Source organism: Rutilus rutilus (assembly GCF_951802725.1).
Source record: "Rutilus rutilus genome assembly, chromosome: 9".
In the NCBI taxonomy this organism is placed as follows: domain Eukaryota; kingdom Metazoa; phylum Chordata; class Actinopteri; order Cypriniformes; family Leuciscidae; genus Rutilus; species Rutilus rutilus.
The window spans coordinates 32,640,353-32,654,396 of NC_140223.1; the positions used below are offsets into that span (position 1 = coordinate 32,640,353).

Genomic DNA, 14,044 nt, shown 5'->3' on the forward strand with positions numbered 1-14,044 from the left:
CTAAATTAAATCTGTTCATCATATAAAGTGATTGAGTCTGTTCAGTAAATTTGGACTGAACTGCTCAGGTTAAATGGATTAGTTTTACGATCTCTTTATGAAGTTTTTGACGCGTCAAAGTGGTAGTTGTGTAGCCGTCAATGGAGAAACCGAAAGCTTTCAGATTTCATCCAAAATAAGAACGTCCCAGCTGTCGTATGATAGCTTTGAGTTGAGGAACAGACCACAAGTTTTGTTTTTTACTGAAATAACTTCAGCTGTAGCTCTGAAATTTCAGTTGTGCATTATTCAAAACATTTAAACTCGTTAACAATTGACCACAAAATGCATGAGAACCTTTAGCGTGAGAATATTGGTGTCAAACTTGGCACAGTAACATCTTGTGGTGCCATGTTTTGATAATGTACATAATGTGCAAAAACAGATAAGATTTGACGACTTAAAATTCGGTCTGTTCCACAAAGCATATTGCTTCAGAAAACGGATACTACTACTTTTATGGTACGTTTATTTAAAAAATCTCCTTTTTTCCATCTCAATCATATGGTTTTGGAAAGACATGGGGAATAAATTGACAGAAATTTCATTTTAGGGTAAACTGTCCCTTTAAAAGTGGGTCCTAAGGGGCCTGCTGGAGAGCCGGGTAGAAGCGTCACCTAGATGTCTGAATTTGCAGTATTGAATTTAATTGTCACTGAAAATACTGTGTCAGACGGGACCCGACAGATCTGTTTGATTTAACTCGAATCCACTCTAGTGTGAGCACCTGCGCTGGCGGCCTGTGAGCGACTGTAGAAATGAGTGTAATGGAAGGGTAAAGCAGTCTCACTGGCTCTGACTCATCACCTCCTGCTGAGAGACACTGTGGGAGACTGCAGGCTTGATGGGAGGCTTGTCTGTTTGTGTTGATGCAGCCCACACACACACACACACACACACACACACACGTGCAGGACTTCATATGCGTATATTCATGTTCTTCAGGCGTATTACTTCTCTTCCTACACATCTGCATCTTTAAAATAGACTTCATCAGTTCTTTTCTCCTTAGTATAATGTCTTTTAGACATGAATGCAGTGCTGAATATTGTTCTATATACTGATTACTGATCTATTAAAAAATGTGCACATTTTAGGTCTTAGCAAATCCTGATTATGGTTTTGATTGAGAATTGGGCCTAAATACGTGACAATACTTCTATTAAATACACTATACACTATTATATGCACTACACTACACATATTTGGGGTCAGTATAGATACAGTGCTATGCATAAGTGAATACACCCATGCTAAAGTTGACTAAAAAGAGGAATAAAAAATCATATTTTGGAAATTAAACTTAATGCCTTAATTTAAAAAATTAGGAAAAATCCAACCTTTAAGGACACCAATTTTCTTTGTGAATGAATAATGTATCGTAAATAAATAAATGTTCTTCCTTAAAATACAGGGTGCATAAGTGAGTACACCCCTATGTTAAATTCCCATAGAGGCAGGCAGATTTTTATTTTTAAGTATTTTTATTTATTTATTTTTTTAGGATACTATGCATCCTGATAAAGTTCCCTTGGCCTTTGGAATTAAAATAGCCCCACATCATCACATAGCCTTCACCATACCTAGAGATTGGCATGATTTTATTTCAGTTAGCCTAAAAGCTAGTTTGATTTGCATTGAGAGATGATCTTATGGAAAGTACCCCATGCCAATCTCTAGGTATGGTGAATGCTATGTGATGATGTGGGGCTATTTTAATTCCAAAGGCCAAGGGAACTTTATCAGGATGCATAGTATACAAAAAAAAAAAAAAAAAAAAAAAATACTTACAAATAAAAATCTGCCTGCCTCTATGGGAATTTAACATAGGGGTGTACTCACTTATGCACCATGTATTTTAAGGAAGAACATTTATTTATTTACGATACATTATTCATTCACAAAGAAAGGTCGGATTTTTCCTAATTTTTTAAATTAAGGCATTAAGTTCAATTTCCAAAATAAGATTTTTTTATTCCTCTTTTTAGTAAACTTTAGCATGGGTGTATTCACTTATGCATTGCACTATATATGAAATTAAATAAATAAATGCTTTTCTTTTTTACTTAATATTCATGAAAGAATCCTGAAAAAATGTATCTCTGTTTGCACAAAAATATGAAGCAGCACAAAGCTTTTCAACACTGATAATATTAAGAAAAGTTTCTTGAGCATCAAATCAGAATATTAGAATGATTTCTGAAGGATCATGTGACACTGAAGACTGGAGTAATGATGCTGAAAATACAGCTTTGATCACAGGAATAATAAATAAAAACATTTTTATATATTAAAATAAAAGTTTGTATTCACATAATATATGTTTGTACGGTGTATCATTATTTTGTATATATAAATACACACATTCATGTATACATTTAAGAAAAATGTGTTATTTAAATATAAAATATGAATATTTATAAATATATATATATAGTTTATACATGCATATGTGTGTATTTACTGTATATATGCAAAATAATTATACACAGCACACACACACATATTATGTAAACAAACTTTTATCGCGATTAATCGTTGCCCAGCACTAATTAAAATACAAAACAGATATTTAAAATGGTAATAACGATATATTATTATTATTATTATTATTATATATAAATAATAATCTTACTGACTCCAAACTTTTGAACGGTAGTGTAGTGTTTCTATAATATTCCACATAAAAAATGTAAGCATTTTTTGCAACGTACTCATTTTTAATTTTCGTCTCCAATCCTCTCAGATCTACAGGGGCTCAGCCACTTCCTTCCAGCTCCCTAACTTGAGCTCGTCCACGGACTACCGATTTCGCGTCTGCGCCGTTCGGCAGTGCCAGGACGCCCCCGAAATCATCGGGCCCTACAGCTCCACCGTCATCCTGCTCCCGCCTCGCATCGACACCCCCGGGGCCTCCGGCGCCACGGGGTCCAAAGCAGCCGAGGCCCAGAAGCCAAAACGCAGCCTGACGGACGAACAGTTTTCTTTCCTCATCATCGCCCTCTTGGCCGTGACCTCCATCCTCATCGCGGTCGCCATCCAGTACTTCGTGATCGAATGAGCCTCGGTGCCGCGTTACATCGTCAAAGCGAGTTTGGTTTGTTGATGTTTGTTTTTGTTTCTTTATTTTCGTTTCCGGCACAAGCGTCGAGGAGCCGCTTGAAGGGAAGGATGGAGAAAAGGAAGTTGTAGATTCACTTCACCCAATCTATCGTTCTATCTCTCTCGCTCGCCTTCTGCGCATGCTGTCAAAAGAACGCCGCTCCCTTCCCGACGGACTCGGGGAGGGGGCGATTTATTGAAGGATCAGCAGCGAAGCTTACCGCTCGTCGCATACTCATCGTACCACTTCATTTATTTGTGTAGCTGTAGTCTTTATGTTATTTATACGTATAATTTCAGTTGTAAACTGTCGAGTGTAATTTCGTTCAGTGTTCCAAAGCTAGCTCGGTGGTCGCGTCGCTCACCGGTATGCTATCTTGGGCCTGGGACTTGAGGGCCAGTGACTACACCGTCAGCGAGGGGGGGTCCCGAACGATCCCCGGGGAGATAAAGTCTACGGCGTAAGGAAGGGGAGGCGAGACCGCTACCGCTCGAATTAGCGAACGTTGATTTAGCACTTTCCTCAGAACTTTTTTTGATGTTCAGAATGTGTAAAGGATGCAAAAATAACTAGAGAAATGTTAGTATATTTTTGTACAGTATGATACGAGGACCTGAGATTCTGGCTTAGTACGGGGGAGTAAGACTATGACTATGAATACCAAACTAACTCAGCTTAATAGTTATTTTTACTATCATGTACGTATACTGTAGCTTGTTTTTACAATCAAGCAGCTGCTTTGCTCCAAAATATTGTCGTTCAGCACAAACAATGTACGCTTTCTCGGAAACCTTTCCTTCAGTCTTTACCTTTGCACCTTAGTGAGAAGAGAAAAAAAAAAAATACTTATTGAATGCGTCTTGATCTTGTGATGCGTTTTATGGAACATGTTTTCCAGTTGTGCAAGCCCTCAATGTGTTTTGGCTGTTTTTAAAAATGTAGTACCACAAAATTTGTTCTTGAAATGGTTAATTCTGACAATAATCATGATTTCAAAAGTCATTTTGCGGGGGCGGGGGAAGGGAGTTGTTTAGTTTTAGAAACCAAATTATCACATTGTTAACCTTTACTTTTAGCAATATAATTTTTTTGATGTAATCTCGAGATTATTGAATATATGACTAAATATTTTCAGATACGTTTTGATTTGTTTGTTTTTTCTCCTTGTTTAAATCACACATTTGAACTTTATTTTTTTATATGGAAAATAAAACCTTTAAGTTAATTCTGTCCAGCAAAGAAATTAAGAAAAGCGCAAGAAACAAAACAAACCGCAGTAATGAATTGTGTTAATCCTACATGTACTTCCTGTGAAATCGAAATTTTTGCCTTTTTCTCTGTGTGTTAAAGTCTTGTGACTGATTGTCAACGCTGCTTGACGACAGCATGACGGTCCGGTCGTAGGGTTTCGTGTTTTGTGCTTTGGTTATGGGCATATGAGTGCTGTCAACAACCGTTAACAACTACAGGTACCTTGCAAGAAGTCTTGAATGAAAATGAATTACATGATTTGGTCTAATAGATATTCTGCAAATGTCTTCTGTTTGTCATTGAAGGAAAAACAAAAAAAATCTCAAATTCCTATTTTTGATAGTGATACAGTGTAATTGCAAAGTGTGCCATTTTAACATCTCCCCACCATGGTAGGCGATTGGTTCTTGGGAGAAAGAAAAACGACAAAAAATCAATAAAATATGCACAAAAAATGAGACCATTTTTATGTAATTTTAATGTTTGCAGTTACCTCATACACCGTACATTCCAAAACAAAAATTTGTTATAGTATACATACTACCAGACATATCACTTTAAAATGTTATCAGATAGGAAATGTATAATCATATATATGTATCTAAAGTGTGTCTGTATAGTCATGATATCTACAGACGGATCCATGCACAATAAAAGATTTATAATTCTTAATCGTCTTCTTTTACTGCATGTTGCCAATTGTATGCGGATTCATATCACAATAATGTTGTTTTGTGTGAAAAATGTATTCCGAAAGATCATTCCTCTCGCTCGTGGTTTCATCCACAAAGAAAGAAAGAGCCAGCAGGGTCATTGGGTGTTAGAGATCTCGTTCCAGACAGATTGTCTATTAAATTAGATTATTCCTCAGCACTTGTATCAAGTGTTATAGCAGATTAGACATTAAGATGATCTAAATGTATTTCTCTGTAATGTTTCAAAATAGATCTGAAGTGAACATGTGAATAAAGATTGTGTTAACATTGCCAACATTAATACTAATCTCTTGTTCATAAGAAAAAGAACACAATACGGTCATGCTGTTATTATATATACCATATGAACTGTAATTTAAAAAAATATATATTCTTGTTGAAATTTAAGCAAATATTTCTAAAGGTTTGATATGTGTGGGTCACAATTGCAAGTTCCAAGTTATTACTTCTATACTGATAATGCAAATAATTCAATATGAGTAGACAATTTATATTTATATTTACACATGAACCAAGATCTGTTTAGCATATAAATGCACGCATTGAAAGCCAAAGCCCCGCCTCTCACCTCCCTCCCTATCCGTCTACATTGTCTCCGCCTCCTGTGATCTCAATATTTAATTAAAAACGGGACTAAGTGATGTTATGCACGCACACAGTAGATAAGAGGTGATGCTCTCTCTCCTCCAGCAGAGCTCCAGATACAACCTCCACAAGTCTCGTCTGTTTCATCTTCTGTTCAAACGCACCACCCGTTTGGTTCCGCCTTCCTTGATGTTTTTGGCCTCTTACTACAAATGGACTTTCAGTGAAGGAGTCTCGTCAGCTGAGTTCATCCTCACCCTTTTGTAAAGGTCTGTTGTACACTTAGACCTTATCGAGCGACAGCTGCTGACTTGCCTCAATATGGAGGACAACCATTGCGGAGACTCTCTCTTCCCAACCTCCACCCTCATTCCTGTCACCACCATTTGCGTCCTGCTCTTCATCGTTGGCGTAACCGGCAACACCTTGACCATTCTCATTATCCAGCGCTTCAAGGACATGAAGACCACCACCAACCTGTATCTCTCCAGCATGGCCATCTCAGACCTGGTCATCTTCCTCAGCCTCCCCTTCGACCTCTACCGCCTCTGGAAGTACGTACCTTGGGTCTTCGGGGAGCTGGTGTGCAGTCTATCGCACTACATCAATGAAGCGTGCACCAACGCCACCATCCTCCACATCACAGTGCTCAGCATGGAGCGTTACCTGGCCATCTGCTTCCCTTTCAAAGCCAAGGCTGCCATCACCAAGAGGAGGGTCAAGTATGTCATCTTGGCTCTGTGGGGCTTCGCCCTACTCTCCGCCGCACCGATGTTCTTCTTGATGGGCGTGGAGTACGAGAACGAGACGATACCTGACCCAGGGACCCGGCAGTGCAAGCACACGCGCTATGCCATCGACTCGGGGCTGCTGCACACCACCATCTGGGTGTCCACCACCTACTTCTTCTGCCCCATGTTTTGCCTGCTCTTCCTCTACGGATCCATCGGCCGGAAGTTGTGGAAGAGTCGTCATGAGCTTCATGGGCCTAATGCGGCAGCAAGACAAAAGGTTAATCGGCAGACTGTCAAGATTCTGGGTGAGTTGGTCTTGGGAAGTGTTAAGGCTGGAATGCACTACACTACTTTCAAAATTGGAACAGATTTTAAATTGAGAATGTTTACAGAGAACAAGAGAACAATTGCCATTATACATTAAATGGCTGAAGATCACACACTACCAGACTTTCTGGTCCTTATGGTCTGGTCTGGTCACACAACAAACTCACACAGAAAGATACACCTTGTTGCTAGGAAAATGGATGACAAATTAAAACAATATGTGTTCTAAGATCGCCTCAAAATATCAAGCATGTTTGATATCCTTCGACTGGATGGAATCATAGTCTAAAGCAAAAATCTGAGTCTGTGCTCATCATACACTACACAATATTCGGAGGAATCTGTCAACTCTGACTGTCCAAAATCTGCAGTCTGGCACTGACTTGGCAACTAGCGCCGACTTGTCCAGACTGACAATCGGGGCAATAAAATCTAGTCCAAAGTAGTGTACTATATTCCAGCTTTTAGGAATGAGCCATGGATAGTTGTGCTTGCTAAGGTTCATTCTTACGGTTTAGGGATCTGGACAAGCCCCTGACCCTAAGTATCAACTTTGGGAGTATAAATCATCCAACAAGGTTTGTGCTGTAGACATGAACATGAAAAATCATGAGGCTTGTTGAGGTAATGTGTGAGATTACTTCAGATCAGGCTAATGACTTTTGTTTGGTAGACAAAAAAAAAAAACAGGGAAACAAAATCCCATCAGACTTGCATTGAGGGACAGATCTGAGCCATATTTAGAGATCAGAATGCCATAGAGAAAAGAGGTAGGCTCTTTTGACTTGGGTCAGTAAGTGGCCATTCACAACACCACTATCAACTGCGTAGCAACACACACAGATCTCCTTAGCAATGTTGTAGTCGAGTCCAGGCTGTGTAGGTTGCGTCAGTCAAGACAGAGACCTGAAGAGGGTCTTGAGTAATTCATAAAGCGTAAATATGTTTTCCTTTGGTATGAATAAAGCCTGGTTCCATGGCGGTGTTGTAGCAGCACTCAAGACCGGACTCTATCTCGAGTCTGAGTCAAGACCGAGTCCAAATGCTGACGAGTCCAAGACAAAAGCATCAAAATATGGTCTTTGGACTTGAGACCGAGTCCAACACTGCACCCAAGGATCATGATGACCAGCAAGAGGATTGTAACACTTTTGCCTTTAATGTTTGTAAATCTGGATTTATGTTCTATTTATCTAATTGATATAATTTTCCAACGTCTATTTCCACCCCACCACCAAGGTGAGTTTAATAACACATATTCTAGTTCTGTGTAAGAAAAATGTTTAGAAAAATTTTACATTTTTACCTCCTCCAAAAATATTTTTTCCTTCTAAATTCTTTATATTTGAACACCAAGCTCTTTGTTACTTCAGGAGGATGCTGAGAGGGAAAACATATAGAGAGATTTGCAATGTTGATAACTGGAAATGTCATCAGTGCAAAAAGGGTCAATTAGTAACTTTTTAGAAACGTATTTGCAATGTAAATTAATGGTGTCAACTTGTGTGAGATGAAGCCTGACAGACCTTGCAAATGTGTAAAATCTTGTCTATTCATTAATCATGCCCTTTATGTTGGGTTAGTGAATGTGGCTGTTTTATGTTTATTAGAAGCCTTAATAAATCAGTGTCAGTAAGCGACCATCCATAACATTGACGTACCTCATTCTTCTATTAACCCGATATCCCATCTCCCTCTTCTCTTAGCTGTTGTTGTATTGGTCTTTGCCATATGCTGGCTGCCTTACCACATCGGTCGGTTCCTCTTCACTCACGTTGATGACTACCACTCGGCCCGCCTCAGTCAGAACTTCAACGTGGCCTCCATGGTGCTCTTCTACCTGAGTGCCTCAGTTAACCCAGTCCTCTACAACCTCATGTCCAACAAGTACCGCTCTGCCGTCAAACACCTCTTCCTCTTCCCCCGCAGGGGTCACCACGGCCCCAACCGGAGGCATATCTCCACGCATGATGACACCACCGCCTGCACAGACACGTTGAATGTGATGAAAGAGACCATGATGACTAGTGCTGAGTCTCAAGAGCCTGTTCCATTTTAGAACTGTTTCCAAATCTCCAAAGACTGTGGATTCGATTAGACGCGTGCATTTTGATTCCTGTGCGCACATTTTAATGTGATTTTAAACCATTCTAGTGCAAGAAGATGCGAAAGAGAACTCCGTTTTCTATGATGCGCACACATTCAAAGTGCATGTGCACGCAAAAAGTCACACCTCATGTAGTGCGTGAATACTGAATTGAGTTCTCCTTCGCGTCGTCTTGCGCTTGAATGGGCAAATACACAGAAAATTATGTCAAAAATATCCTCAGAAACAGTCGGTTTTGTCTTAAGTGAATGTAAACTTTTGAGAAAGAAAACGCGTGTGAAACAGTATATTGGATCCGTGCAGCTCTTAAAGTGACAGCAGCATAATAAACCTGTCTCCGTCTGTGTTAATGTTAATCAAACAACAAAAGAAAAAGAAAATCACTCTGATATTGGCTGAATAACTTTTGTAACTTTAACCCTTTTGCACGCAAGTTTAAAATATGTATCACCGTATTTTCATGATGATGCTTCATGCTTGTCATTTGACACACCACAGCCACAATTTTCTATATCATAAACTATCTGATATTCCGATTCTCAAATATTTGTGAGTGCGTGTGTTTTGTCATTTAAGCACCTTTTATAATGATCATGTTGCTGGCCATGTTTGTTTATTTTTTCTGTATAGTAATATGCAGCCTGTTAACATTGTTTGAGTGAACCTAAAGGTTTTGTTTCCACCTGATGAAAACAAACTTGCATCGGATGACCATGTTTTATTGATAAATTGACATTGTTGTGCTTATATGCGCTATAAACTGTCATGGTTCTTCTGTGGCAAATTGAGTGTCTGTGATGTGATATAAAATAATGGTATTCAGCTGCAACCGAGAGTTTGTCAAGAAATCACAGAATTAATATGTTGGATATCTAAATGTTTGTATTTTTTTAACCTAATTGGAATCTGAACTGGGAATCGATAAACTTTTATACCTAACCCTAATGATGACGGAGGAGGGCTTATGGTAACATCATCCTAGTTGAAGAGCGCAGGAACCTGAGAGAAATGAAGAAAGTGTGGGCTTATTGGATGAGAGCCGGGATAATTGGTGCGACAAAAGGAAAAATGAGTTTGAAACTGGAAATGCGGGGGGGAAATGACTGGGTTTCACTCAAATTAATATCACAGTTATTACTAGTACACACTAATAATTTATAATTTTAGTGATAGTAATCATGTTGTTTAGATCAATAATGTAATAATAGGTTACATATAAAACAATTAAAGCTGCATTATGAAGCTTTCCGATTTCTTCGCTGTTTTTTCGATTTTTGCTCGCGGGTTTCTCTATAGAGCTCCCCCTACAGCTTCGGAATAGATATTTGACTGTCGGCAAACACTGTCGTCAAAACTCGTTGGCTCGTCCCATCTTCTCCCGCTGGTCATGTGCATTTGTTTTCAAAGAACCCGGCAAACGCACGGAGCCATGTCCACTGAGGTATGTATAATACACAGAAGGCTAGCATATCAATGTTTATATAGTATATGTGTGCAGTGCCGTAAAGCAGTTTGTTACATCGCGAGACCTGATATCAGGCCCGCCGGCCCAAAGTTGCAAGGGTAGTTTTTCGTCTCACAGGCACTCTAGGGGTGCGAGAAGACCACCATTCAACCCGAAAACAGTCATATAACCATTCCAATGACTCCGAAGCTGTTCGGTTAAGATAAAAAAGTTACTTAGTTCACCTTTAATGGACATTTTGTGACTGAAATTGACTAGATTTGGACTTTTTCATAAAATGTGAGTGGTCAACAAGCCAGTAATGATGAATTGTAAACCATTGCAGACACAAATGCCTTCGCAGTGCTTGTGTGCGTAATTTCTAATTTAACATAACAACCGCATCTTAAGTCATTTTATGTTTTTGTCTTACAGAAAGCATCATCCAAATCTTTTAAATGAAAATGAACTAGTTTAGAAACTAGTTTACCATTCGGTGCATGACAAAATGGGGATTCATGACATCATAGTCACCGAGTTATGATATGGTAATCTCATTGCTGTAATGTTTTATTTGTATTTTCATGTATTGTGTCCACAAATTATTCTATTCTGCCCTGTTGGATGTAATTTCCTTTGTACATATTCTTATCCATTATAGTATTATTGTATTGTAATCTTTAAATAATATGATATTATTCTTTTGTGAATGGAAATAAAAAAAAATGTGTGGCTTTCTCCCATTTCTGTAGTGGTTTGACAGCATTGATAATAACAACGCAGTCTTTCAGCAGTAATCTAAATACGAACAAGTGAATGTTTTAAAACTAATATAAATATTAATAAATAAAAGTGCAAACTCTGTTTCCTTGTGCTGTTTAAACATTTTAATCTTTTTTTAAAAATCTTTTTTATATAATAATTTTACCTTCTTTTTTTTAAGTAAGGGCTCAAAAAAATAATAATAATATATATATATATATATATATATATATATATATATATATATATAATTTTAACCCCCACAAAAACATTACACTTCATTTTAATTCAGAAATTTTAAATCAAGTATAGAAAACATGTATTGAATAATTTTGTATGAGTTCCATTTAATGTAACTTTTTTTGAGTAATATAATAGATCCAGAAAAAAACTTAGTGTAGAAACGCTGATACTGAGGAAAATCTCATTGTTTTGAAGATAACTGTACCTACTGTACAGTGCTTATTCAGCAGGGGGAGACACTGTCTCATATGCTCATATGCTTGACCACAGAAAAATTATCTTTTGTGAGGTGAGAGCAACATTTTGTATTAATAAAATGACACAAATATTTAATTAAATGAATAAGATTCAAGACAAAATAATTTCATTTATAATTTATTTTTATCAACAGTTTATGGATTCAAATAAAAAAAGAAAAATAAATACCAGACAATATCTGCCCTAAATTATTTTAGATTTGGTTGATTTTTATAATTTTCATAAACATTCTGGTTCTCTCAGTACTCAGAAACCTTAATTCAGTTCTATAATAGATGTATTATTACGTATAATTCTCCAATAACAGTTTTTGAAATCATCCAGCTGTTACTGCTTTACTGGTGTAAGATCGTTACTACAGGTCTGATCCCACATGACTGAACTATCTCTTTTAGTGTCAAGAAAGAAGCGTCCCAGAAAGCATTGAGACATTACATCTTTCGTCAGACGGCCATGTGGAATAACTTTGGCTTTCCTCGTGTCTTTGTTCCAAACACCTTCAAAGCACTATTATCAGGACCTTGCTTTGTTCCTCTTGATGGAGAGCTTGTTTGCTCTGAGCTAATCTCAAGCTCCACAGGACTCAGCTGTGGCCATGTTTAGAAATATGGGAATGAAAAGGAGAAGGAAGGGGTCTTCACAAAGGAAGGGAACTCTGGGTCTAGGTCACCTTGTAACTCAACTATCACCCAAAGATATTTTTGATAAATGGATTCTAGCCCTAATGCTGTGCTGAAAACCCTGTAACACCTTTTTGATGACTATGATCAGTCATTTTCAGAAATAAATACAAAACCTGTGTAGCAAGTGTATAAAATCACAAAATTATCAAACAAATATTTGGGAAGTATTTTTAGATTCAAGCGGTCATGTGCTTAATATTTTTCTGTTAATCAGATTAGCACATTTCAGGGCTACACCTCGCTTTTCAATCTGAGTGAAACCGAATTCAGATCGAAATCGATTGAGGTGTTTACATTTACTCTCTCTCTCTCTCTCTCTCACTCACACAGAGAGAGAGAGAGCCTCTTCACATTCCTCTGTCACATGCTTGACATGAACTGCACTTCTGTGTAAAATGCTTCCTCCCTCTGATGAAGTACTAGTGTTTAAGAAATAAGTATGATATTAACTGTCATCCAACATGCCAACTTCCTTTCATGGAGATATTTACAGTTCTATACCACATTTTAAACCATACTGGGACTAATTCATATTGGGCTGACATCATGGAACCCATAGACAAACCCATAGGGCCCACAGGCCTACCTCAAGCCTATATCGTGCATACATTGGCCCCACCATAAATATATGAATTTGTACAATCTGACTTGTATGTAAATTATGATGACTAAAAATGTACAAATGACATACTAATTCATACAAATTTGTAACCACCTGACCAAATCATAAAATACTAAAAAGTCCCCCTGTGGTGAAAATCATGTTTTTAATGTTGTTTATATGTCTATGTTTTTAATATGATTTGAGACAAACCATGCGCAAATTCATAAGTCAGCACCATTGCTGAGTATTATCTCCTTAAAACTGCAGTGAACTAAAGACAGTCTCAAAATCGCTGGTGTTTCTGACGTCACAAACTACCTTGTAACCAATCAGGGGTGCGTTTCCGAACAACGACATAACTCGCTGCTTCACTACCATAGTAGGCTACGATGCATCATTGAAGAAATCAACTAACTAGTCGCGACCGTTTCCGAAACTGTATTGTCGCAAAGTGGTCGTTCAATCACGTGGTCGTTGGTTTATGACATTGCACACGTGGTGGAGTAATAACTTCTTTTAATGAATCTGTTTGAGATCGAATTAACTTAGACGTTTTGCTATAAATTACAGACATGACATCTGAGGACTATTTCTAATTTTTCTCAGTTATTTTGCTTTATTTCCAGATTCAATCATAGGCTCGTTCTTACATAGTAGGCCTAGAGCACGTTCGCACATGCGCACTCTTCAGAAATGGTGCTTTAAATCTCTTCTTGACAAACTAAAGACGTAAATTACATTTGTATGTATTCTAAATACAAGCCACAGGTTGTACTGCATGTCAGCTTGCTTATTTTGCTCAAGATAAGTATATATTAAGTCCACATGTCATGCAAACTAGAAACTATGCTTCTAACAGGTCGAGAGCTGTCGTTCCAACTACACAACTTTGCGATGCTGTTTGCGAATGTTCGCTAGAACGATGGTTTCGGGAAACACTGACTCGTTGAACTATGCTGATAACGACGGAAATTGCGAACATAGGCTAACGATGCTTTTGGGAAACGCACCCCAGGTCAACATGTGATCACCAAGGAGTGGATCTCTGAGCTGGTGTGAGTGAGGGGAGGCGAGGCTCATTTGCATACTTATAGAACAGGGTTACCAACTAAACAGTGGTGTAGTCTAGTTTTTTGTAGTGAGTATACTCTAATATAATACCCCCCAGGTATACTCACCCATCCCAGA

The 14,044-nt window shown here is 38.0% G+C and overlaps 2 protein-coding genes across 7 annotated transcripts in view; both read left to right on the forward strand.

Moving 5' to 3' along the window:
• fndc3a (fibronectin type III domain containing 3A) overlaps nt 1–5,065 on the forward strand; it is a 95,429-nt gene extending 90,364 nt beyond the window's left edge. For all 6 annotated transcript variants that reach the window (XM_084419230.1, XM_084419233.1, XM_084419232.1 and 3 more), the window contains one exon: nt 2,786–5,065. In XM_084419230.1, the coding sequence (XP_084275356.1) occupies nt 2,786–3,100 (315 nt within the window). In that variant the 3' untranslated portion in view covers nt 3,101–5,065. The remainder of the gene's footprint in view (nt 1–2,785) is intronic.
• A 950-nt stretch (nt 5,066–6,015) lies between these two features.
• Nucleotides 6,016–10,921, forward strand: mlnr (motilin receptor; the record flags this gene model as incomplete). The annotated part of the gene is made up of 2 exons (XM_084420020.1): nt 6,016–6,733; nt 8,462–10,921. The coding sequence occupies 2 exons, from the start codon at nt 6,016–6,018 to the stop codon at nt 8,812–8,814; spliced, it is 1,071 nt and encodes a 356-aa protein (XP_084276146.1). The 3' UTR covers nt 8,815–10,921.
• Between the last annotated feature and the right edge of the window lie 3,123 nt (nt 10,922–14,044).